A 25942-nucleotide genomic window follows, 5' to 3' on the forward strand; every position below is an offset into this window, starting at 1 on the left:
GAACAACTTGCCGATATTATTTCACCAGCAGGCAGGCGGTCAGTGGTCATCATCTAACAACTTCCAATCTACCTCTCTACTTGTGGCCTGGGAAAACAGTGGATGATGACCCAAGTCCTCGGATTCTGTATATACATGGGAGATCCTGAAGAAGCTCTTGGCTCCTGGCTTTTGTTCAGCTCAGCTCAGCTTAGTTGCCATGTGGAGTGAATTAGTAAGTTAGCTTTCTCTTGCTGACTCTTCTCCTCTCTGTAAAACCTACTTTTCCAATATAAATGCATAGATCCTTAAAATAAATCAATGAAGTGGGATCACAGATATCAGGCTCTGGTCTCCTGGAAGCTTGATGTTAATCCTACCACCCAGTGCTGGGGTGGTCCCAAGTAGTTGCAGACCCTGACCAAGGAGCACGAGTACGAGTTCAGGGTGATTTGGGTGCCTGAGAACAACAGTCTGAAGAAAAGGAATATCTTTCCCAAGAAGGTGGCGTGGAAAGTGTAGATGTGGTTTTTGGTGTCTCTTAGCTTTTTTCCACAAACCCAAGATGCTAGACTCAGAGGTGAGCCATACCAGAAGCCTTTATTCCAGCAAGGGACATGGTGTGGGGCAACAAGAAACAGAGTAGAGCAGAGCATGCAAAATAGGAGAGGCATCTTTTATGGCCTAGAAGTGGGGAGATAGGGAGTGTGGGGTCAGGAAATGGCAGATGTGGCTATAGGTGTACACCAGGGATATATACAAGGAGTTGGTGGAGTGCACAGTTTAAACGTGAAGGTCACTAAATTTGATTAGGCCAAAAAGCTGTAAAGGGATTTGAACTAGGAGGTTTGTGGTAATGCTGGGTAACCAGGTGTTTAAGGGAACTGAGACCTAGGAGCTTTAAGATGGTCCTGGTATACAGGCATTCATGTATTCAAGGTGGCACTGCGTCCAGGATGCTTGGTTCAGTCCTCAGAGTCCCTCCTTACAGTATCAGGGTCATAGAAGGTGACCTTCATGCCCTCGAGATCCACATACACACCCACTCTCCTGGGGCACACCTTAAGGGACTCCCAGGAGCTGCTCCCAGTGAGCACTGGGCACTTGAATCTGGTAATGTGCAGCACCCAGAAGCCACTCACGGGTCAGGCTGCCACTGCAGGATGCCTCCTCCCATGTGATGCTCAGGACACAGGCCCCGCTCTGGGGCCCACTGCACTTCACCTCCCAGGTGTGGCATTTGGAAAATTCCTGCAGGCCCAAAATGCAAAGGGACAACTAGAAGTGCTGACGCTTCACTTCATCCTCTGAGGAGTTCTGAGCAATCACGTCTGCAGTAACCATTTTCAGATCCTGTGAAATGTTCAGGCCTGGGTGGGCTGAGGCCACATCCAAGGTCACAGGGGCTGTGGGAAGAGGAGGGGAAAGAGGTGCAAGCACTTGTCAGTCATGTCCATGGGGACAGGTTTGGTGATTTGTGACCAGGCAACACTTGACTCCTGTGTGGACTTTCACTTTGGAGGAGGGAAGGGCCGTGGACATAGCTGTAGGCGTCTGTCCACAGGCCAAGTTATGCCAAGAAGGCCAGCGTGATTGTTACTTCTCCTAAGAAAAAGTTCTTCCCTCCTGGGAGTCATCGCCACCCCCTCTGCCACCCAACCTCCAACCATTAGCAACCCACACTTTTCCCAAGTTGCCCCCAAGTCTGACCCTCGATCACCCCAGCCACTCACTCAGCCCCCGCTTGAGCTTGAAAGAGCTCGAGGGAGAGATGCAACTATAGGTGTTCCCAGTATCCACTTCTGCGGTGTTTTCGGGTGCTCCACCTGGCGCCAGGCTCAATTCTAATCCTGATTCTGTTACTTCGAACCTAGACCCCGATTGGGGTTGGAATTGAGCTGGGGGATGGAGAATTGAAGATCCTGGGTTGTCTGTTGGGTCACCTTTGACAGAGAAGGAAAGAAGAGCAAGGTCAGTGGAAGCAGGAGGGCAGGAATCCCCCACAGCCTGCACAAGCTCAAGGAGGTTACTCTGGAGCTACCAGTTCCCACAGTTAGTGGAAAGTTGTCACACCACCTCCAGTGGAGCCTGTGTGAGAAATCACCAGGCCGAGGCAGAAGCTTCAAGGAAGGATGCCTCCTGGTTTGGGCTGCATCTCTAGTGGTCTTGGCATTCCTGGATGTACTCTCTTTGCTCTTTATGGCTGGAATAATACTATTTATGTGCAGCAAACGCTCAATATTCCTTTATAGTTCTATGAAGCCTTTTGACAGGAGACTGGACAAGGATAGCAAGCAGTATGAGATAAAAACTATCAGGTCTCTAGCTTCAATAAACCTACCTGGGACTATTTTTGAGGATTCCTAAAAAGAAGATTATAGTAGAGATCTATAGCTTAAAAAACCATACAGGAAGAAAAACTAAGAAATATAGACAGGTTAATATTAAAACCAATGTAAGGCACAAGGCACAATGAGAGCTAACTGCTTAATGATTAAAACTGCAGCTGGTTTTAAACCAAACCACATCCACAAGAAATAGCAACTGCAGTCTGTCACCATGCTATTAGCGAACAATCTTTTCTCAATAGCCCTACTTACCTTCCTGGAATAATTGTTTGTAAAAATGTAACCACATGAATAAACAAAAAAAATGTCCCTTTGCAATAATCTAGTGTATATTAAGTTGATGCTTTGCTTTTGCAAAATGCACTCAGATACAACTGCCTTGAGTTGTCATGTCTGTCACTCGCCGAATCCTTGCCCACCATTCCCGGGGTCCTGTTCCTGTCAGACTAATTGCTCCCGGCCGAACTGCTCCGTCGCAGAAAGTGAACAGAGACAGAGGGGGGCATATATGCTCCAACACACACAGCACCTCACATCCGTCCAGACTACCCATGGCACCTGACACTTCTTCAAGTTTTATGGAGGCCACGGTGTCCCCTCCTCCACCAGCCTCCTTCCTCTGACTCTCATCCCTGTTTTCTATCCTTTCCCTTTCCTCTCCACCTCAGGTTAGAACTGAGAACAGTCATTGGTCGCAGCAGCTGGGGTGAGGGTGAGAACACAAATCCACAACTCCCTCTGCAGTCTGTGTCCACCTTTGGACATCAACCAGCTTTGTATCCCTCTCCAGCCCCTGTGTTCAAGACTGGAGTCCTACCTGGAGTCGTTGGCTCAGGCTGTGAGCTTCTGTCAGTGTTAGGATTATTTATTTTGAGAAGGAACCCTATGAGTAGGGGAGGAAAAGCTAACTTTGATCTTGGAAGCCAAAGGCTGTGAGCTAACCACAAAGGCCATGTCCACAAAACACCAGCATCAACAATGCAGGCAGCCAATGATTCCCAGAGGACCACCACTGCCCCCAACAGAAGTGTGAAAACCTTTCAGTTGGCCCCAGTCTCAGCAGGAGAGGGAATCCCTGTTGGCCTGTTACACTGGGGACTAGGGATCAGAACATTGAGTTCTGGTTGGAGGTGGAAGGACCAATCATTGACCCTCTCAATGGAGACATTGCAAAAGACCACAGGGATTACCCAGTAGGGCTGCTAAGACATCAGAAAAGACCCCGGGTCCAGTACATTTAGAACCATTTCTTGGGCCCGGTGGCATGGCCTAGCAGCTAAAGTCTTCGCCTTAAATGCGTCAGGATCCCATAGGGGGCGCTGGTTCTAATCCCAGCAGCTCCACTTCCCATCCAGCTCCCTGCCTGTGGCCTGGGAAAGCAGCCAAGGATGGCCCAAAGACTTGGGACCCTGCACACTTGTGGGAGACCTGGAAGAAGTTCCTGGATCCTGGCTTCAGATTGGCACAGCACCGGCCATTGCACTCACTTGGGGAGTGGATCATCGGACGGAAGATCATCCTCTCTGTCTCTCCTCCTCTGTGTACATCTGACTTTGCAATAAAAGTAAATAAATCCTAAAAAAAAAAAAAAAAAAAAAAGAAAGAAAGAAAGAAAGAAAAGAAAGAACCATTTCTTGTTTTCCATGGCTCTGATTTCCTTTGTGGGAGAATTCTCCCACCTTCCCTTTTGGGAGTCTCTCTCCCTCAATAGCAGGAAGCAGCCCCTCACCCCACTTACTGTTTTGCCACAAGGATACACTCATTTCTGACAGGATTTTGCTTCGGTGTTTCTTCTTCTCAGCTTGGAGCTTCTCTGGGGGTAGATCAGAAGAAATGAGAGGCTGAGGAAGTTGAGCAAGGAGTCCAGATTTGAACCACAAGGTCCTGATGTGAAACCCCTGGGAGCAGTGAGCTGGAACTGTGTCATGTTCTCAGTGCATGTGAGACTCCCAGCCTTGCTGCCCTCCTTGCCTAAAGTGACCATACAGCCCAGCACTGTCCAGTAGACATCTGATGAGACCTCTTTTAGGGCGAATTAAAAATTCTTGGGGCCTGGCATGGTGGCATATAGGCCAATAGTTTGCCTGCGGGGCAAATGCCCCCAAGAGGACTACTCATGTCCCAGCTGCTCTGTTTCCAATCTCTCTTCCTGCTTATGGCATGGAAAAGTGGCAGAAGATAGCCTAATGGCTTGAGCCGCTGCACCCACATGAGAGACCCAGAAAGAAACTTCTGGCTTCAGACCAGCAAACTCTATCTGTTGTGGCGCTTTGTAGACTTAACCAGTAGATGGAAGATCTGTCTCTGTCTCTTTTTCTCTTTCATTCTGCCTTTAGAAGGGGTGAAAGTAAATAAATCTTTGTAAAAAAGTTATGGAAAGATGAAATTGAAAGACTTTTGGGTGAGTGTTTAACATGCTGCTTAGGATACTTGATGCCTGCTCTGGTTCTAATCCATCTTCCTGCTTATGGCCTGGGAAAGCAGCAGATAATGGCCCAAGGATTTGGCCCTGCACCCACATGGGAGACCCAGAAAGAAGCATCTGGCTTCAGATCGGCACAACCATATCTGTTGTGGCCCTTCTGGGACTTAATCAGTGGATGAAAGATCTCTCTCTCTCTCTCTCTCTTTTTCTCTTTGTTAATCTGCCTTTCAAAAGAGTAAAAACAAATCTTTTTACAAAGTCATGGAAAGATGAAACTGAAAGACACTTTTGGGTGAATTCTGCGTGCAGTGTTTAACATGCTGCTTAGGACACTTGATGCCCAGCTCTGTTTCCAATTCCAGCTTCCTGCTAAGGGGCACCCTGGGAGGCCCGGGTGATGGTGTAAAGGTCTAAGTTCCTGCCACACACATGGGAGACTAAGATTGAGTTCTTGACTTCTGGTTTTTTCCTGGCCTAGCCCTGGATATTGTAGATATCTGGGCAGTGAATTAAGCGGATGGGAGATATCTCTCCCTTTCTATCTGTCCTGTGCTTTTTAAGCAACAGTTTTTTACAATTAAGTTATTTTGGTGCAGCAAATTTTGAAACCCATGGGAAGTTTTTTTCACATACATATTTCCATGAACATTTAAGCATGCCACATATAATTTTCATCTTTGTAGTAGTAGAACCAGTGTTGTGGTTTTGCACATTATACTGACACCCATAATGTCAACGTTCCATGGATACCACTATATTGGACTCTCACTTCTACTGATACATTTATAAACCAACTCCGTGAAAACAACTTGGAAAAACAGCAGATGGTTCAAGTGCCTAGACCCCTGCCACCCTCAGTAAAATAAAAACAAGGTGGAGTTCCTGGCTCCTGACTCAGACCTGGCCATCCCTGGCCATTGTGGCCCTCTAGGAACTGAAACAGTTGATGGAAGATCTCTCTCTCTTTCTCTCTCTCTGTGTGCGTGTGTGTGTGTCTCAATCTCTTCTCTCTGAAACGCAAAGAAATGAATAAGTCTTTTTTAAAGATTTATTTATATTGGAAGGCAGATCAGATTTACAGAGAGAAGGAGAAACAGAGGGAAAGATCTTGCATTTGCTGGTTCACTCAAAGATGGCTGCAAGGACTGAAGTTGAACTAATTTTATCTAAAGCAAGGAGCCAGGAGTTTCTTTCAGGTCTCCAACATGGGTGAATGCTCCAAGGTTTTGGGTCATCCTCTACTGCTTTTCCAGGTATAAATAGGGAGCTGTATGGGAAGAGGAGTAGCCATAACATGAACAGGCACCCATTTACAATGTGATCCTGCCAGTTACAACGTATTTAGCCATTGAGCCATTCTTCTGAGCCCAATACATAAGTCTTTAAAACATTTTTTTCCAGTGCTTACATTAAAAACTAGGAAGAGAGGTTGGCACTGTGGTGCAGCAAGTTCTATGCTCCCTTGTGACGCTCGCATCCTTTGAAGGCAATATTTTGCCTCCTCTCCACAAACATAGGCTATAGAGTCACATGTGGTGAAGACCAGCTCCTCTTTTGTAACTGTCATAAGATGTGGGCATTAGGTATAGAAAATACCAAGTGGAACAGAGCATGGGAGAAAGGCCTGAGGGAAGCATAGCCATGGAATGGTGCCATGATGGGTGCTGTCAGATTAGAATCCTCCAGTGAAGAGGACAGAGACCCCGACAGCCTCTTCCTTACCTCCAAATTTCCTCAGGCTCTTGATGATGGAGTCATGTCTGGACTTTGCTTTGCTGATTTTTCTCTCCAAGTCCATAGGAATTGAGGATACTATGTGAAACTGAGACTGAAACCCTTCACTCCTAGGAGAACAAGGCTGAACTTGGTGGGGAGGCAAAGGAGAGGCTGGTCCTTTGGATCCAGCCCTGTGAGGGTAGAGTCACGGCAGTGGCTGTGGCAGTGGGCATTAAGACCTAGTGAGTGTGTTGAGTCAGGAGGCAGGCACAATAGGAATGGGGCTGCAGTGAGAAGCTGCCCAAGGAGACTTGGGTGTGAGAGGGAAATGAGAAAAGCAGTGGGGCAGGGAGAGAGGACCAGGAGGCATCCAGCTGAGCAGAGGTCCTACAAGAGGCCCTGGGAGATGGGAAGAACTGCTCAGACATCTCACAGTCAGCTCATTTGTTCAACTCAGACCTTCCCTTCTGCAGCCTAAACCTCTGACTGCAGAGTCCAAGGTATAAGTGTTGGTGAGTGGGGAATGTTGAGGGTATATGAAGCTATGTTGGGAACAGAACATAGCAATGACTCAGGAGACAGCATGCATGTAGGATGGTCCTCGTACCTGTGTAAGGTGCCTTTGATGTCCTAGAAGAGAAAGACAAACAGCATGGTCTCAGCACTCAGCTGACTCATGGGGCCAAGGAGCAGCCAAGTAAGCAAGTGGGTGTAGGCAGAGTGAGAACATCTCTGCAATTCTCTCTCTCTCTCCCTCCTGTTCTCACTCACCAAGTGGACTCCTCCAAGAAGCACTGACATGGCACTAAATAGATACACAGTTAGACATCAAGAGGAACAACTGACGAGCAGAAAAAGAGTGACATTTTGTAGATGAATTTTGTCTGATACTTACTTTAGCAAAAGAGCCCATGGGAAGGTGGATGCCACAAGTGCCATATTAAAAACTGCACCAATCTCCTGCCTTTAACATGCTGAAGCTGTTCATATGTGGCTTGTAATATATTTCTAAATTACACATGTGGTTCATCTTACATTTCTCAATTAGACTGGGCAGTAACTCACATTATATTTTTAAATTACAAATGTGGTTTACATATTTTAAATCACACATATGGTTCATATTGTCATTCCAAGCAACACGTTACCACCTGAACTCTTTTTTGCTGGATGATGCAAGGTGACTGGAGCAAACTCACGGATTCTGACAGGTGCTGGCACATGGGTCAGATACATGGTCTGGGCTCCACATCACATGGATTTGGCCCCTGGGGGACTCACCTCTAGTAGCTCTATGGGTGGCATCCTCTGCTTGTCTTTTAACGAATCCTTGAAATCCTTGAGAGAGCTGAGCTGTACCTTGGTGGCAGCACTGTAGCGTTCACTCTCCTTGGCTCCATTATTAGCCAGCTCTTTGATATTGGACAAGATACTGTTCTTCTCCTCCTCTAGTACCTGTTGCAGGTGCTCGAATTCTGTCTGGATCCGTTGTTTCTCAAACTCCACCTGTGCCTGAGGGGTGAGATACAGGGACACAGAGAGAAGAGATGGCCTCAACTGTCCTTTCACCGATGTGATTTTATTTTAATTTTTGTATTGGATTGTACTGAGTACCAATATACAATAGGGTTCAGACTTGAGAAGATTTGAGGAGAATAAACTTTTTTTTTCTTTAAATACATTTGCTTCTTTTTTGAATGACAGTGAAAGAAAGAATGAGAGAGAGAGCACCTTTTATCTGCTGATTCACTTCCCAAATGCCCAAATAGCCTGAGCTGGGCCAGGCTGAAACCAGCAGCCAACAGCTCCATCCAAATCTCCCACATTAGTGCAGGTCCCCAAGTACTTGGGCCATCTTCTCCTGCTTCCCCAGGTGCATAGGCAGAAACTCAGACTGTAATAGAGCAGCTGGACCTCAAACCAGTACTCAGATGTGATGCCAGTATTGAAGGAGGCAGATTAACCCTTGCACCATGATGCAGGCCCTGAGAACACACATTTAAAAGCACTTCCCATGCCAATGTTGTGGTGCAGACCATTAAAACATTGTTTGCAATGAAAACATTTCATATTCAAGTGCTGGTTGAGCTACTGACTGCTCTGCTTCTGATCCAGTTCCTGCTAATGCACTGGGGAAAATAATAGAAGATGGCTAAATACTTGGGCTCTTACCACAGCATGGAAAACCTGGATGAAGCCCAAAGTTCTTGTCTTCAGCCTAGACCACCTTCTTGCTATTGAGAGCATTGCAAAGTGAAGCAGTAAATGAAAAATCTTTCTCTCCTCTCACTGTTACTTTTCTTCTCATATATTTATTTATTTATTTATTTAAAAAGAACATTTCTTTTGTGCTCAGGGATACACTATATTATAATTTTTTTAAGATTTATTTATTTTTATTGGAAAGGCAGATATTCAGAGAGGAGGAGAGATAGAGAGGAAGATCATCCATTCGATGGTTCACTCCCAAAGCAGCCACAATAGTTGGAGCTGAGCCAATCCAAAGCCAGGAGCCAGGAGCCTCTCCCAGGTCTCCCATGTGGGTGCAGGGTCCTAAGGCTTTGTGCCAACCTCAACTGCTCTTCCAGGCTAGAAGCAGGGAGCTGGATGGGAACAAGGCTGCCAGGACTAGAACTGGCGCTCATATGGGATCCCAGTATGTTCAAGCCAGGAACCTTGGCTGCTAGGGTATAGCACTGGGCTCCACTCTATGATAAATTTTTTCAGCTTTCTTTTTTCTATTATTATTATTATTGTTGTTGTTGTTATTATATGATATAATCCCACAGGCTCTGAGATTTCCATTACTCCCTCCACAAGCCGCTCCTCACATACACTGATTTCCCCTATAGTATTAAAATAGTGCAGTTCTTCATGAACAATCATGACTCTGTCGTTGTAGGCATGGACAATGGCAGAGAGTTCAGCACCCTATTGCCGAGATATATTTAACAGCTTCATTAGGAGTCCATCCTTAATCTGGAAGTAGAGACACATTATATCCTCACATCTGTATATGATAGACTCCATCACACAGTTACTATACATCCCTTAAATGAAAAGCTATAAAACAAACAGACACAACAGAAAGAAAAATAGAAATTTACAATGCCATGAAGTTTAATAACATACTACTAAATGACTAATGTGTTGCCAAAAAATTAAAAAAGAAAATCATGAATCTTCTTGAAGAAAATGATGCTACTGTATGACCTATGAGTCAGTGAAGAATTTAATATGAGAAAAAAATTGTTTTGAATAAATAAAAATTTAAAAAAACATCAAAATCTATGAGATACAGTTTCTGCTGATCTTTGTTGGTCAAATGTGTCTCTTGTAGGCACGGCATAGATGGGTTTGGGTTTTTAATCCATTCTACTAATCTGTGACATTTTATTTATGAATTTAAGTCACTTACATGCAGGTTTAATGTGAATAGGTGGTCATTTGATCTTGTCATTTTAGCAATGGGTTATTATTGTTTGATTTAGTCTTCTGGCATTATCTTACTGGGATGTTTTCACTTTTGCTCTGGCTTAGGTTGGTGTTATTGTGGTGAGATAGGCAGCTAGTTCTGGATCACCAGCTTGGAAGTCACTCCCCCATCACCTACTGTTCCCTCCTGCCCACTGTGACTCTCACCTATCACCTGAGAGGGGGCAGTATTGCATTGTTGTGTAGCCACTACCCTCACAAGCCCCTATAAAGACTCATTATAGGAAGGGGCTTGCTCTCTTGGCCTGCCCAGTATCTCTGAGGACAGGTATCCCCTGAGTATGACCCCTGTGTGTCTATATTCCTCACCCCCTGTTCACTGCTTGAGTGGGACAATGAAGACAGCAATGCTAAGATGCTTTGTATTTCTAATTTGTGTACTGTTGCGAGTTCCAGGAGAGGTGAATCCTAGCAGTAGTAGATTGTGGACAGAGAAGCCAGGGAAAGGTGACTGTCTGCAGCTTTGTAAGTGTGTCCATGTTATTTGTTGCCTGTCTCTTAGGATAGTGTATATTGTTGGGGAAGCTGGGACATAGGTCTTTAGCTTAATGTTTGGATTTGAGGGTAATGACCATTTGTTCCTCATGGGGTTATGACTGATTGGATTGCCATATGGACTTGTGATTTGATATTTCTAGAATCACCAAGCGTAGTTTAAAAAGACTTAATAAACTTTTGACTTGTTTGGAGTGATCTCACTTGTACTCTGTAACACTATTGCATTTCTCTATCAAGAGAACATCTTTAAATATCATTTGTATGGAAAGTCTGGAAGAGTCATATTCTTTGAGCTTTTCTTTACTGTGGAAGAATTTCATTTCATTTTCAAAGACAAAGGAAAGCTTTGCTGGGTGCATTATTCCGGGCTGACAATTTTTTGCTTTTAGAATCTGAAATATATCCTTTGCAGGGGAGTCTTCAGTAATATTCATTGTGGCTTTGTCTCTTTTGCCCTTGGTCATTGCACTTAAAAATTTTTTTTTTGAAGTAAAAGGCAAATTTATTTTGGTGTGAAATTTTTTTGAAATCCACACACAGTGGTTTGTTGGGGTTTTTTTGTTTTTGTTTTTTTTTAATATTTTATTATTATTGTTATCATTTTATGATACAGTTCCATATTCCTTTATACCCTCCCAAATTCCCTCCCAGCCTAGTTCCTTTATATCATTACTAACATATAGTTCTCTATACTCAGTCATATGTCCATCATTTTGGGCATGAACCATGGCAGAGTCCAGAATCCTATTGTCAATATATAGTAAACAGTTTCATTGCAAGTCCATCTTTGTTTGGAAACAGAAATGCATACCACACTGCATCCTCACATCTGGTTGTTAGTCTCCATTTCACAGCTACTGTACATCCCCTTAAATGAAAAGTCATAATACAAAATCAACAATAGAAAGAAAAGCAGAAATTTACAATGCCATGAAGTTAAATGACATGTTACTAGATATGACACTCTCCATTACACAGTTACTATACATTCCCTAAAATGAAGAGCCACAAAACAAACTCAACATAGAGGAAAAAAAGAAATTAATAACACCAAGAAGTTTAACAACATGCAATTAAATAAATAATGTGTAGCTGAATAAATAAAAATCAAGAACTTTCTTGATCTATGAGTCATTGAATGATTTACTCAGAGAAACTTTTGGAAGAGATGAAACCAACAGAAAACAACAAAACCCATGCAATACAGTTTCTGCTGATCTTTGTTGGTGAAGTATGTCTCTTCTAGACAACAAACAGATGGTTTTTGTTTTGTTAATCCAGTCTACTAATCTATGATGTTAGATTGAGCTTAAGCCATTTACATTCAGAGTTAAATATACATGGGTGGTACTTTGGTCTTGTCATTTTAGGAATGGGTTGTTCATTGGTTTAATCTTCTGCTGTCATTTTACTGGGATATTCTCTGTTTTGTTTGGTGCTATTCCTCTTCTCTGTCAAGAGAACATCTTGAAGTATCCTTTGTAGGGCAGGTTTGAAAGAGGCAAATTCTCTTAACATTACTTTACAGTGGAAGAATTTTATTTCATTTTGAAAGATGAAAGAAAGCTATGCGGGGTATGTTATCCTGGGCTGACAATTCTTTTCTTTTAGAATCTCCATTCTCTTCTGACTCTTAGATTTGGCCTCTTAATAGTGTCTTTCAATTCTTGAATGCTTTTTTTGGCCTGATCCAGCTCTACTTCCAGTTTGTTGTTTGCTTCCCCCTGGTGACAGGAAATATCTTCCAATTCTGAGATTCTTTCTTCTGCTTGCTTTGTTCTGCTTTGGAGACTCTCTGCTATACTTTTAATTTGCTCTACTCTGTTCTTTATTTCTGATATACCAGCCTTAATTTGCTTTACTGCTTCCTTAAATTCTTTGAACATGTCATGAGAATGTCTTCTGATTTTTTATCAGAATCTTTAAAATGAATTTTACAGATTCTGTGTCCCCCATTTTCTCGATGTCTTCTTCGGTTAACTCTGAGGTTGGCATAAGGTTTTGCTCCTTTGCAAGAGAGTTTTCAGTAATATTCATTGTGCCTTTGTCTCTTCTTTTGCTCTTGATCATTGTACTTCTGGTTAGCAGAGTCTTCTCCATTGGGCAGGTTTCTAATCTGTGTCACCCACAGGTCTATAATGTGACTTTACTTATAGCAGTTGGTACACAACTTTTTGCTTGCAGTCAATTGTGCCACTCATTCCCTCCAGTGAGTTTCAGGTCTGGATTCTTATGTCAGATTTCCATCGTGGTCTCCACAGCCCCAGCTCTTGGCTCACCAATCTCCACCTCCTGTGATATCGTACTGAGGCTGCACTGTTGTCTCTGCAACCTTTCTCCCACTTCTGGTTGGAGGAGGTTCCAGGACTACCAGGTGTCCAATATAATTAGGTTGATGGTGACGCTGATCTTGTCAGAACCTGTTGGACGTTAGGTCTGGTTGTCACAGGGACCTATTTTGACCCGTACGATGCCACAGCCGGTATTATTTTCCTGTGGGACCTCAGCGAGTTCTTGTGAGCTCAGCACATGTGCAGTTCACTGTTGTCCCCTGCAGCCTCAAAGCTATTGCCACAGTGAGCAAAATGGTGCCTGATGTAACACCACTACAGTTCTTGATCTGCTGGCCATCAGATTTGAGGGCTACCCAGACCTGCCCTGGTTGAAACCCATAGAATGCTATGTTGTTGCAGTTCACCGAGTCAGAAATGAGCTCACTCCCAGCTCAGCACATGCTCAGTCCTTTCCCTTCCCCTTTCCCTCCTTACACAAAATGGCGCCCAATTCAGCTCTAGGGGGCTGACTGGGCTATGAAATCCACTCTGTTTTCACATTGCCCATCTGAGATTTGCTGTTCTGTCTCTTCTCCTGGTCAAATCAAATGGACCAGCAGGGCAGACAGCTCTTTGTCTGGATTGACCTCCCAAGCTCCCAGTGAAAGTCCCTTCCCTCCTGGTTGCTGGTGGAGTTCTGGCTGCTGGTGGAGTTCAGATCGCCATGCTGGAGTATCAGTCACTGCAACACCACACTGCTGCGCCCGCTGCTTTCCTGTGTCTGTCGGTCTCCAGGTACCCTTCTGCTGCTGTTCTGTCCTTTCCTATTTCCTGAAATATGTCCTCTTTGCTTCATCTTGATTAAATGTTTCTCTGTCTGATTAAACGTGTCCTTACCATCCTTGTCCTTACCTGCCTTCTTGATTCTCCGAACATTACACTTTTGCTTATCAGATTCTTCTCATTAGGGCAGGTTTCTAAGTTGTGTTGTTTGAGGAGTCAGACTGGATAGTAGGCAGGGTTTTTCATCCTTACTTAAATTAATTTTTAAAAATATAAAATAATGTTTTTCCCTATTTCTTATATTTCCAAGAGTATGTCTCCTTGAGGAATGACAAAGGGTCAGAGTTGACATATCAATCCCCCATATCAGAATTTTTGTCATAACAAAAGCAGGAGACAGTGACCCACACTAATCACATTTCTGGGTCACTGTCAAAGAGATAATGCCTGCTATTCAGCTTCTCATTAGAATGAAAGGAGAAAGTAAACCAGTCCTACCCTTCTGAGGTCCTTTGATTCTGGACCACAAATTATTGTAAACAAAGTTGTTTTTTTTTTTTCTTTTGTCCTTTGGGTGACTCCCTTCATATGAGATATAAAAGATATTGACTTCCATTGTACACAGGACTTTTCTTCCTTGGAGACCCCTCCTACAACCATGGCAGGAGATCTCTCTCTTGGTCTTCTCTTGGAGCCCCTCCTGCCACTTGTACAGGAGTCACTTTCCCTCTTCTTCATAAATAAATCTCACTTTGCAACTGGAATTGTCTGTATGGAAATTCTTTCGTGTGAGACAAGTAGCACGGTTGCTGCTGTGTTTCGCATCAGAAGAGTGTCACACACAGGACTACAGTTTGATTTTACTGATTGTGGTTGGTACCCAGTTTTTTATTTACAATCAATGTGCCACTCTCTCCAGCAAGTTTCAGATATCAGTTTTTATGTTACACTTCCACTGCCATTTCTGTAACCCAAGCTCCTGGCTCACCAGTCTCCAAGTCCTGAGATCTCACGCTGAGGATGCACCATTTTTTGTACAACCATCTCTGATTCTCCATGGATAATGATTCTCCAATTATTTAAACCTGTTCTTACCCTATTCTGCCATTTTGATTCTCATGTTAAACTCTGCTATCATTTATGTCATCATTTTTGCTCACAAGAATTTCCCTAAACTCATCTTTCCAGAAAAAATTTCAGTTTTAATATGCTCTCATATCAGTTTTTCTTTTCTGCTTGACACACCAAAACAAACAAACAAACAAAAAAAAACAAACAAGAAAAAGCATCACAGGGTGAAATTTTTCCTTACCATTAAGTTGCTGATCTTCTCTTCACCTTGAGCTTTCACATGTACCAGTACCTGCTCCTTTTGCTCCAAGACTCCAACATGCCTTTGGATCTGCTCCTATGGGGAGAGGGACCCTCAGAAAAGGTTCTGCCAGCATTGCTCTTAGCCGCCTAAAAAACTCCGAGTCTCTGCAGAGAGCAGATGACATGTTCAAGAGAGTTCTGGAAGTAACTGTTAATCCATACTGCTTTCTCAAGCTGGGGGGAAGGGAGAAATCAGAACCTACGTGACCTAAAAGAGAAGAGGATTGCTATGACTTTTTTTTTTAAAGATTTATTTATTTTTATTACAAAGTCAGATATACAGGGAGGAGGAGAGACAGAGAGGATGATCTTCCATCCAATAATTCACTCCCCAAGAGAGTGCGATGGCCGATGCTGAGCTGATCCGGAGCCAGGAGCCAGGAACTTTCTCCAGGTCTCCCACGTGGGTGCAGTGTCCCAAGGCTTTGGGCCATCCTCAAATGCTTTCCCAGGCCATAAGCAGGGAGCTGGATGGGAAGTGGAGCTGTCGGGATTAGAACCAGCACCCATATGGGATCCTGGCACAATCAAGGTGAGGACTTTGGCCATTAGGCCACCACTCTGGGCTTGCTATGACTTTTTATGAGTAATGTTTGGATGGTACTTCAAGACTGCCAAAGACTCCCACAAACCTTTCCTCACCTCTTCTATCAAAATTGTGGTGAGATAGGCAGCTAGTTCTGGATCACCAGCTTGGAAGTCACTCCCCCATCACCTACTGTTCCCTCCTGCCCACTGTGACTCTCACCTATCACCTGAGAGGGGGCAGTATTGCATTGTTGTGTAGCCACTACCCTCACAAGCCCCTATAAAGACTCATTATAGGAAGGGGCTTGCTCTCTTGGCCTGCCCAGTATCTCTGAGGACAGGTATCCCCTGAGTATGACCCCTGTGTGTCTATATTCCTCACCCCCTGTTCACTGCTTGAGTGGGACAATGAAGACAGCAATGCTAAGATGCTTTGTATTTCTAATTTGTGTACTGTTGCGAGTTCCAGGAGAGGTGAATCCTAGCAGTAGTAGATTGTGGACAGAGAAGCCAGGGAAAGGTGACTGTCTGCAGCTTTGTAAGTGTGTCCATGTTATTTGTTGCCTGTCTCTTAGGATAGTGTATATTGTTGGGGAAGCTGGGACATAGGTCTTTAGCTTAATGTTTGGATTTGAGGGTAATGACCATTTGTTCCTCATGGGGTTATGACTGATTGGATTGCCATATGGACTTGTGATTTGATATTTCTAGAATCACCAAGCGTAGTTTAAAAAGACTTAATAAACTTTTGACTTGTTTGGAGTGATCTCACTTGTACCCTGCAATATTTTCAGAGCTATTTGGAGGTCTGCTGCTAATAGCCTGGGAAACTAGTGAAGGATGACTGAAATCCTTGGTCCCTGCACCCATGTGGTAGACCAGGAAGAAACTCCTGGCTTCCAGCTTGGGACTGACGCAGTTCCAGCTGTTTTGAAAATTCATGGAGTGAAGATTGAAGACAAAGATATTTCTCTCTCTCTCGCAATAAATAAACCTTTTTTTAAAGATGTATGATTTGAAAGCTGAGGGATTCCTTAAATGTCACACAATCAACTCAAAGTCTTGATTTGAGCCCACATTTTTTTAAATTTTGTATTTTTAATTTTATTTTTAGAATTGTTTACATAGTTGAGATGGGTGCATGCCTACATGCATTTGCATTTAGGGTAGTCAGAGTCAAGTTATGGTAGGTGAGTGAGACAAATGCTTAAATTCTTTCCTTTTTTTCCCTCTTCTCTCTGTGGGGCAGGAGGAGGGACTGCTGCTTGATTTCAAATTATTTCATAGAATACGACATCTTATAGACCCCTATGTGGAGTCTACATCTTCTGAATCAAATTCCTGTGTCTTGGAGCTGGTGAATGGCTGAATAGGCTAACCTCCCCACATGAACTGCTAACACCCCTATATGAATGCTAGCTCATATCCTGGTTGCTCTGCTTCTGATTCATTTCTCTGCTTATGACCCAGGAAAGCAGAGGAAGATGACCCATGTCGTTAGGACCAGGCACCCATGTGGGAGACCCAGAAGAAGATCCTGGCTCCTGGCTCCTGGCTTCTGGCTTAGGATCAGCTCAGCTCTAGCCATTGCAACCATTTGGAAATTCAACCAGTGGATGGGAGATCTTTCGCTCCTTCTCTCTGTAAATCTGCCTTTCAAATAAAAATAACTTTTCTTCTTCTTTTTTTTCTTTTTAAATCTGTGGGGGCCTGCCATGGTAGCCCAATTTCCTAATCCTCCCATTGCAAGTGCCAGGATCTCGTATGGGAACCAATTTATGTCCTGACTATTTTATTCCTACCCTGTTTGTGACCCTTGTGAAAGCAACAAAGGGTGGTATAAAGCCTTGGGGCCCTATAGCTGCATGTGAGACCCAAACGAAGCTCTTGGCAACTGGCTTTACATTGGCACAGTTGGGGCTGGTGCAGCATTTGTGATGCAAACCTGTGAATGAAAGATTTTTCTCTCTGTGTCTCTGCTTTTATCCATAAACCTGCCTTTCTACTAGTGAGACCATGAGTAGGACTGAGGGCAGCAGACGTGGCTGTACATGGCTACAGACTTCACCAGCACAGGTGTGCACTAGGATGGTGGAGTGACAGATTGGGCTTAACTCCAACCACTACTGGTACTAATGAGAGCCAGTTTGGCTATAGAACAGGCCAGACCAGGTCTTGACTTCCACTGAACTATGTGAAAGTGGTGTCTGGGCATGGACCAATAGTGCTGGCCTGTAACATCCAACAACAAGAGCCAGAATGGGTGTGAGCAATTGAGAAAGGCCACTGTTCTTGTCATGACAGGAGGTGGACAAAGTCAACCTGGACCAACTATCCACTGATGTTTGTAAGAACTGCCATTGGGGGATACTCAATGGAGGAGCTTCAGAAACTCCTTCATTGAGATGCAGCCCCTGTAGGTGAGTGCAAGAAGCAAGGCAAGGAGCAGCCTAGACCATGCCAGGTTACGGTACCCGCTGGCATACATGTGGGTCAGATCTGGGGACAAACCAGTCTGGACCATCATATAACACCCAGTGAGAGATCTAACAACTAGGGAAGGGGGCAGGAGGAGCCAGATTGGACTGCAACACCAGCCAGTTCACATTAGGACCATGACAGCAATCAGGCTGGGATGGGATAGGCTGTAGCACCCACTAGCAGGAGCTGGGTCAGGGGACAAACTAGACTAGGCCAAGCTGAGCAATTAGATTGTGGATGGTGAGGTGAGGTGAGTCATGCCAAGCTGGACCCAACAGGGTTAAGTACATAAGTCCAAGCAACAGAGGATTTGACAGGCTCAGGTAGCTTGGCTCAGGTCATTGGGTCCACCTGTGTGGTGGGGAAAGGGTTCCTGAGCCACAGGGATGGAGGAACCGGTGAGGTGTGTGTGGCTTGGCCCAGATCCTGGGGTCGAATTCTAGGTGGGTGTTGGTTTCCTGAACACTGGGGGTGGGGATTCTGGCAGGATTTGGGTCTCCTGGCCCAGGTCCCAGGTCTGCCTGTTAGGTGGATGTCAAGTTCGTGATCCCCAGGGGTGGGGGATCCAGCGGGGCTTGGGTCTCCTGTCCTGGGCCCTGGGTCCTGCCTACTAGGTGGTTGTTGGGCTTGTGAGCCCCGGGGGGGTGGGGGGGCGCGGAAATCTGATGATGCTTGGGACCTGGCCCAGCTACTTGGATTTGCTGCAAGAACATGCCCTACTTAGTAAAAAACGGTAGAGCAGTGGACACAGGCCCTGTTATAAAAGGAGTCTATAGCAGCTAATTTGGTGCTGTAGCAGAAGAAGAACAGAGCTAACTAGACATTTATCCTAAACAGACGAGGAGAGCAAAAAATATTAAGTGAATGGAGCCAATCAGCATTGGGAGGGTGACGTCATCCTTGGATCAGTAAAATTGGCAGCATTTCAAAACTATCCAAACTACTTATACAGAAGCTTTGGAATATGTACACATTGAGACTCTGGGTTGGTATGAGCTGGCAGTTCCTCATCCCTGGGTACTGGGACGTATGGGAAGTCATGAGTGGTTCTGCCCTTTGTTTCTCCCCTTCATCCAGGAAGAAGAAGAAATAGCAAATTTGGGATCAATATGTTCACTCAATTTTTCCTAAACCTCGATTCTTCCCACCCTGATCAACCATGTAGTCATTATTCAAACACAAAATGTATTTAAAAATAAATTTTAAAAAATCTATCTTTTCCATTCTCCACTATTCCCTGATTGTCATGGGCAGCTATTCCCCAGACTAGAACTTTGAGCTCATATGCCTCATATGTAACTTGCAGGAACCACGGAGAACAAACCCACAGGAAGGAGTCAACAGCTTGCAAATCAGCAAAGGGGAGCCCCAGTGCCTACCTGATAATGCTTGACAGCTTTTTCTATCAGGCTGGTGTTATGGAATCTGTGCTCCTTGGAGTCCTCACATATCACACAGAGAAGTTCCCCATCTGACTTACAGTAGTAGTTCTGCTTCTCTCCATGCTTTGAACATCTCAGTTTTTCTTTTTCGAGCCGCCTCTCAGAGGGATACATAGCCTGAATTTTTTCCACCAGATTCCACAGTAGCCAGTTGGTTGGGAATGTGTCTTTATCCATGCACATTTTGCAGAGGGGACATTTGAAGAAATCCTTGGAAGCTAGCTTTAGCTGAGTGATGCAACTGTGGCAGAAGCTGTGCCCACAGTAGATGGTGACAGGGTCTTGTAGAATCTCCAGGCAGATATTGCAGGTCACTTCCTGCTGCAGGTTGGTGGGAAAACTTTGGCTGGCCATGACAGAGCATCCAGGTTGATCTATACAGGCAGGAACACTAGAAACCGATGTTGGACACTGTTGCCAGAAGAAAGGATGAAAGAGGGCAGGTAGAAGTCAAAGAGTCTGTCAATCAACCATGGGAGCAAGGTGGGAGGAAAAGAAGAGCGAGAACAAACCGATCCAAAGGAGTAAAGATCTCAATCCAGTGAGCATTCTGGAGAGCAGAGTCAGGACGAATCTCTCTTGTCACCACCTGAGAACAAATGGCAGCTCAGAAAGTATATTTGCAGATTATAGACAGGTTAAGTGGTCTTGAACCTTGGACTGGTTGTATATAAGGCAGGTGACTGGATCAGAAGGGCAAGTGCAATAAAGTCCAGTCAGAGAAGACTTCCCAGCAGCATTAGGAAGGGAGTGGGAGGACTGGCAAGCATCTCCAGCAAGGTCACAGACTGGTGGAGCCAAGTCCATAAAGATATAGAACATGTGTAGGGAGAAGGAAGAAAATGAGATCCATTGCAGGTAATTTGGTTCCTCACTTTGAAGAATCTTGTGAAGATGTCAAAAATAGAATGCCACCTTGTACCTTTTCTCTCACAAGGGATTGCTAATCAAATGTGAGACACAAGAAACTTCTTTTCTGCTTTTGTTTTGTTTTGTTTTATGATTTATTTTATTTATCTTTGAGACTTGTAGGAAGATAGGGAGAAATAAAGAAAGAGCTTCCATCTACTGGTTCACTCTCCAGATGACCACAATGGCCAGAGTTGAGCCAGTTGAAAGCCAGAAGCCCAGAGCTCCTTCTGGGTCTCCTACCAGGATGTAGGGACCCAAGCACTGAGACCATCCTCTGTTGTGCTCCCAGGCACATCAGCAGGGAGCTGGATCAGAATTAAAGCAGCTGGTTCCTGAACTGGCATCCACATGAGATGTTAGCACTGCAGGCAGAGGACTAATTTGTTATTGCACTGCGCTGACCCCAGTAACCTCTTTCTGAAGATCATTCTGATTTCCAAGTTGTTCTTCATCCTAGTGGAGTTCTTCCTGTCACACACTATCTGTAGTCATCTGTCCTCTGAGGAACTGTTCTCCGTGTATGTTTAGTTCTTTGCTTTGTGTGTCATGTCTCTTTTTTCTTCATGGTGACTCTAATTCCTTACTTGCTCTCCCCTGTGGATTTTGTCCTGAATAATTTTTATGATTATAACCATTCATGAAATGTACATGATGTTATTTACACCTCAAGTGGTTGGCTAAAATTTAGCTTTGTGGCTTCTTCCATGGAGAGTGCTGTATTTTTGAAGCATTCAGGTCACCCTTCCGCCAGTGAATCTAGCTGTTTAATAGGCTTGGGCATGCTGCTCTACCTAAATTCTCACCTGGCATCTGCTGGGATCCCATGTAGGCACCAGTTTGTGTCCCAGCTGCTCCACTGCCAATACAGCTCTCTGCTTGTGTCCTGGGAGAACAGTAGAAGATGGCCCCAAGTCTTCAAGCAATGCACCCACATCTGAGACCTGGAAGAAGCTTCTTGCTTGGCCCTGTGCAGTAGCCTAGCAGCTTAAGTCCTCACTTTGCATGCGCCAGGATCCCATATGAGTGCTGGTTCTAAACCCAGTAGCCCTGCTTCCCATCTATCTCCCTGATTGTTGCCTGGGAAAGCTGTGGAGGATGGCAAACAACAATGTTACAAAAAGCTTGACTTGATTAAGGAGAGCAGAGAGGAATTTGTCTGGATATTGAGTTCACAGATTGCTAGTGCCAGAGACCAAGGTCAGATTTCCCATGTAATGGACTGCAGTCGGACAACTGCAGTCACAGAATTTTGTGCTTAAGAATATATCCTTAAGACAACCATGTGCTGTTATCCATACTTGGTTCACTCTGTTTCCGGATCATCAATCATTAGTTGATGAAGATTAATACGGTGCATGGCAATCATAGTTTGTGCCATGTCAATTCCTGTAATTTAAATTATTAAGCAATTCAACAAAAAGTTGATGCAGCTAGTTTACAGAGATCCTTTCTGTTATGAAGAAGACAAACCCCTGTCTGCCTGCTTTTATAATGTTTTATTTTGTGCCGCTGTTTCCCTTTGTTGTTTTCTTAGTTGCATGCCATCTCTCCTGCAACCCAGGTTCCTTCCCTCCTCCTAGTCCAGCCCTGTTCATGCCTTGTGGGTCAGGGATCCCACCTCAAGTCTTCATATTTTAAGCTCTAGGACACAGCCATGCTGCTGAATGAACCTGCACAAACAGAATCATTGGTTGGGGGCTGATGCTGTGGTGCTTCAGGTGAAGTTGACATTTGTGATGGCAGCATCCCATGTGGGCATCAATTCACGCTTCATCTGTTCTACTTCCAACGCAGCTCCTTGCTAGTGACCTGGAAAAGGTGGAAGAAGACAGCTCAAGTGTTTGGGACCCTGAAATACTTGCGGGAGATCCAGCGGAAGCTCTTGGCTCCTGGCTGTAGCCTGGCACAGACCTGGCTCAGCACTGGCCACTGTGGCTATCTGGGGAGTGAAGCAACAAATGGAAGATATCTCTCTTTCTCTTTCTCATTCTTCTCTCTATGCCTTTCCTTCTTCCTTTTCTCTCACACCCTCTTCCTGAAATTCTGCTTTTCAAATATGCCAAAAAAAAAAAAAAAACTTTTAAGAGAAAGAGAGAAAGAAATCCATTGATTTAAAAACACTCCTGAGAGCTCCAACCTACCCAACCAGTAAATGACAGAGCTGAGAGTCAGTCCCAAGTTTCCCACCTTACATTAGGTGCTTTTTTTGAATTCCTGATACCCACATGAGAGACCAGGAGGAGGCTCCTGGCTCCTGAATTTGGACAGGCCTGACTGTAGCTTTTTCAGCCTTTTAGTAAGGGAACAAGGAAGCTGGTTCAAATAAAGCAAGCAGGACTCAAACTGACACTACAAAATGAATGCTGGTGTTGCCAGCAGTGGCTTATATGCCATAACACCAGCCCCAACCTTCGCCTAAATTTAAAGTCATGTTAAGGGACATGAAAATTTAACATAATAACTATAATGATTCAGCATTCATCTATAAATCCCATATAATACCAGTTGCAATTCAATGATAATTGTTTTTGCAACATATATAAAATCTGACAAATTCTAAAATTCACGCAAAAGGCTTAAGTCAAGACAGGCTGACTAGCAGGGGACAAGTGAATAAATTTTTCATACTTTGCATACTCTTATATTTTTTTAAAAAATAATTTTATGTAGTCACTTGAAAATCAAATTGACAGGGCCCGGCGGCGTGGCCAAACAGCTAAAGTCATTGCCTTGAACGTGCCGGGGTCCCATATGGCCGCTGGTTCTAATCCCGTCAGCTCCGCTTCCCATCCAGCTCCCTGCTTGTAGCCTGGGAAAGCAGTCAAGGACGGCCCAAAGCTTTGGAACCCTGCACCCGTGTGGGATACCCGGAAGAAGTTCCTGGATCCTGGCTTCTGATCGGCATAGCATCAGCCCTTGTGCTCACTTGGGAAGTGAATCATCAGACAGAAGATCTTCCTCTCTGTGTCTCCTTCGCTCTGTACATCTGCCTTTCCAGTAAAATAAATAAATCTTTTTAAAAAAATAATTAAAAAAAAAGAAAATCAAACTGACAGAGAGAAAAAGAGAGTTCTTCCATTGGTCATGCCCCAAGTGGCTGCCAAGGCCATGCCTTGGGCCCAGCTGAGTTAGGAGCCTACAGCTTCCTCCAGGTCTCCCAAATGAGTGAAAGGGCCCCAATCGCAGGCACCACCTTCCACTGATTTTCCCAGGAACATTAGCAGGGAGCTGGTTAGGAGATGGAGCAACTGGGACTTGAACAAATGCCCTTACATTTCCTGCCATTACAGCAGGTGACACCCAGTTAAATATGAAAATCACATACATAATGAATGAGGCAAGAGCTAAGTCATTTTTTCAAACTGCTTATCTGAAATTCAAGTCTAACTGAGCTTCCTATATTTTAGCTGGTAGCACTGCAAGTGATCTTTCTCTCCGAACTAGTGTAAGAATCTCCTAAATTCTCACATTTCCAGTGAACTGGAAGGGATTAAGGGGGAAGAAAGCTGGGGTGGGAGAGGGAATGAGATAAGCCTGCCCACAAGCTCTACAGAAGTAGCACACTTTAGGGCTGCGTGAGGGTGGGGCACAGACTAAAAGATGGTTCTTGACCCTGACCTGTGACTTCCCTGTAGATAAAGAACACACCTTGATCAGATAGTTCTAACTGTAACCCAGGTGGCTTCAACGTGAACTTTGGCTCAGCTCATAAATGAAACTGCTTTCATTAAACAGGACTTGTATTTATAAGGTCCAACTCTTTTAATTCACGTCATGTGTGCTTAGTCAATGTTTTTGTAGCCCAATGGTTTACAAACAGTTTTTCTTTGAAAAATATAAGGGAGCTTTAAAAATAGCCAGCTTCTACTGCAAACAGAAATGCTTCTCTGATTGTGTTATCTGGCCTTAGCCCTGGATGGCTCCCACCCCCACACTTGTACCTTGACACCTGATAGCAACTCAACCTAATCTCTGCGTCAGAACCAAGGCCTTGTCAATTCACATCTGAAACCAAGTTTGTGCTACTTGTAGGGTGGAAGGCTGGTGTTCTTCTGCCCTGCCAGAGCAGGAGTCAAACCCAGAGCTGGCACTGGTGAGTAGGTGTGATGTGGCTGCCAGCAGCTCACAGTCTGACACCCAGCACCTCCAGGGCAAAAAGCTGTGTCCCATAGGCCAACAGATCCCATGGGCCCATGTCACAGACGGCCCACGTACCTTCCCAAATTACAGATTTTCCACTTCAGATTGTTAAAGCCAAGGTCGTTACTCATGACTGCTTTTCCATCCTGATGTCCTCTGCCTTTTCTGCAGTAGTTAGGACATAATAGTTCACTTTTCAGATGCTATTCTCAACCAAGTCATTTCCTGCAAGTTCTGTGTGTGCAGATGTGATAAACCCTGTGGCTATTTTGTTGTTGTGGTTGAAAAACATAAGCAATTTTCTTGCAAAAATGTTGCCAAACACACACGTTATTTAAAAATGTTTTAAAAATATTTATTGATTTTAAATAACAGATTTACAGAGAGAAAGATTTTTCCATCTGTTGTTTTATTCCTCAAATGACCACTATGGGCAGTGCTGAGCTGATCAGAAATCACTAACCAGAAACCCCTTCGCGTCTTCCATGTGGGTGCCGCATTCTAATACTTTGACCATTCTATATTGTATTAGCAGGCAACAGGCAGAGAGCTGAATGGGAAATAGAGCTGTCTGGTCACAAAATATCGCCCATATGGGATGCTGGCACTTGCAAATGCAGGATTAGCAAATAATTGGATGGCTCACCAACTTTTTTTTTTTTGACATTTTATTCTGTTTATTTTTTTTTTTTTTACCATGGTATCAATACCTGTTTTATATGCTCTTTTATTTTATTTTATTTTAAAAATTTTTAAATTTGTCATTATTATTATCATTTTATGATACAGTTCCATAGGCTCCTGGGCTTTCCCTTATCCCCTACTCAATTCTTCCCCTGAGTTCCTCTATATCTTTATTATACTATAGTTCTTCATACACAGTCATATGTCCATCATTGCGGGCATGGACAATGACAGAGAGCCAGCAACTTATTGTGAAAATACAGTAAACAGTTTCATTGGGGGGTCCATCTTTAGTGTGGAAGTAGAAATGCATACTACATTGTATTCTCACATCTGGATATGATAGTCTCAATTTCACAGTTACTGTACATTTGCTTAAATGAAAAGTCACAATACAAACTCAACAATAGGAAGAAAAATAGAAATTTATAATGCCATGAAGTTAAATAACATGTTACTGGCTATGAGAGTCTCCATTACATAGCTACTATACATCCCCTTAAATGAAAAGCCACAAAACAAATCAACAACAGGAAGAAAAAAGAAATTAATAACACCATGAGGTTAAGTAACATGCTACTGAATGACTAACGTGTCACTGAAGAAATAAAAAAAAAAATCAAGAACCTTCCTGAAGAAAATGATGCTTCTGTATGATCTATGAGTCATTGAATAATTTACTCAGAAGAAACTGTTTGGAAGAGATGAAGCTAACAAAAACATCAAAATTCATGAGATAGAGTTTCTGTTGATCTTCTTGGTGAAATGTGTCTCTTCTAGACAACAAATAGATGAGTTTTGTTTTTAATACAGTCTACTAATCTATGATGTTTGATTGAACTCAAGCAATTTGCATTCAGGGTT

General features: G+C 43.9%; 1 protein-coding gene across 1 annotated transcript; it reads right to left on the reverse strand.

Annotated features, from left to right (window-relative positions):
• Positions 1–1257: 1257 nt before the first annotated feature.
• On the reverse strand, positions 1258–19696 carry LOC121149285 (E3 ubiquitin-protein ligase TRIM31-like). The gene is made up of 8 exons (XM_040969790.1): positions 19280–19696; positions 14830–14925; positions 9277–9399; positions 7750–7980; positions 7076–7098; positions 6475–6596; positions 4066–4140; positions 1258–1385 (listed from the first exon to the last, which is right to left on the reverse strand). Exons 1-8 carry the CDS (start codon positions 19694–19696, stop codon positions 1258–1260), a joined length of 1215 nt encoding a protein of 404 aa, XP_040825724.1.
• Positions 19697–25942: the final 6246 nt, after the last annotated feature.

Source organism: Ochotona curzoniae, unplaced genomic scaffold (assembly GCF_017591425.1).
Source record: "Ochotona curzoniae isolate NIBS_2020 unplaced genomic scaffold, NIBS_Ocur_1.0 contig_1942, whole genome shotgun sequence".
In the NCBI taxonomy this organism is placed as follows: domain Eukaryota; kingdom Metazoa; phylum Chordata; class Mammalia; order Lagomorpha; family Ochotonidae; genus Ochotona; species Ochotona curzoniae.

Coding starts and splice junctions, on each gene's coding strand:
- LOC121149285 (XM_040969790.1), bottom strand. CDS start 19,696: ATGGCCAGCCAAAGTTTTCCCACCAACCTGCAGCAGGAAGTGACCTGC. Junction 9,400..14,829: donor AGAAGATCAGCAACTTAATG/GTAAGGAAAAAT, acceptor TCTCGGCAATAG/GGTGCTGAACTCTCTGCCAT. Junction 6,597..7,075: donor ATCAAAGGCACCTTACACAG/GTACGAGGACCA, acceptor TTGTTCTCCTAG/GAGTGAAGGGTTTCAGTCTC.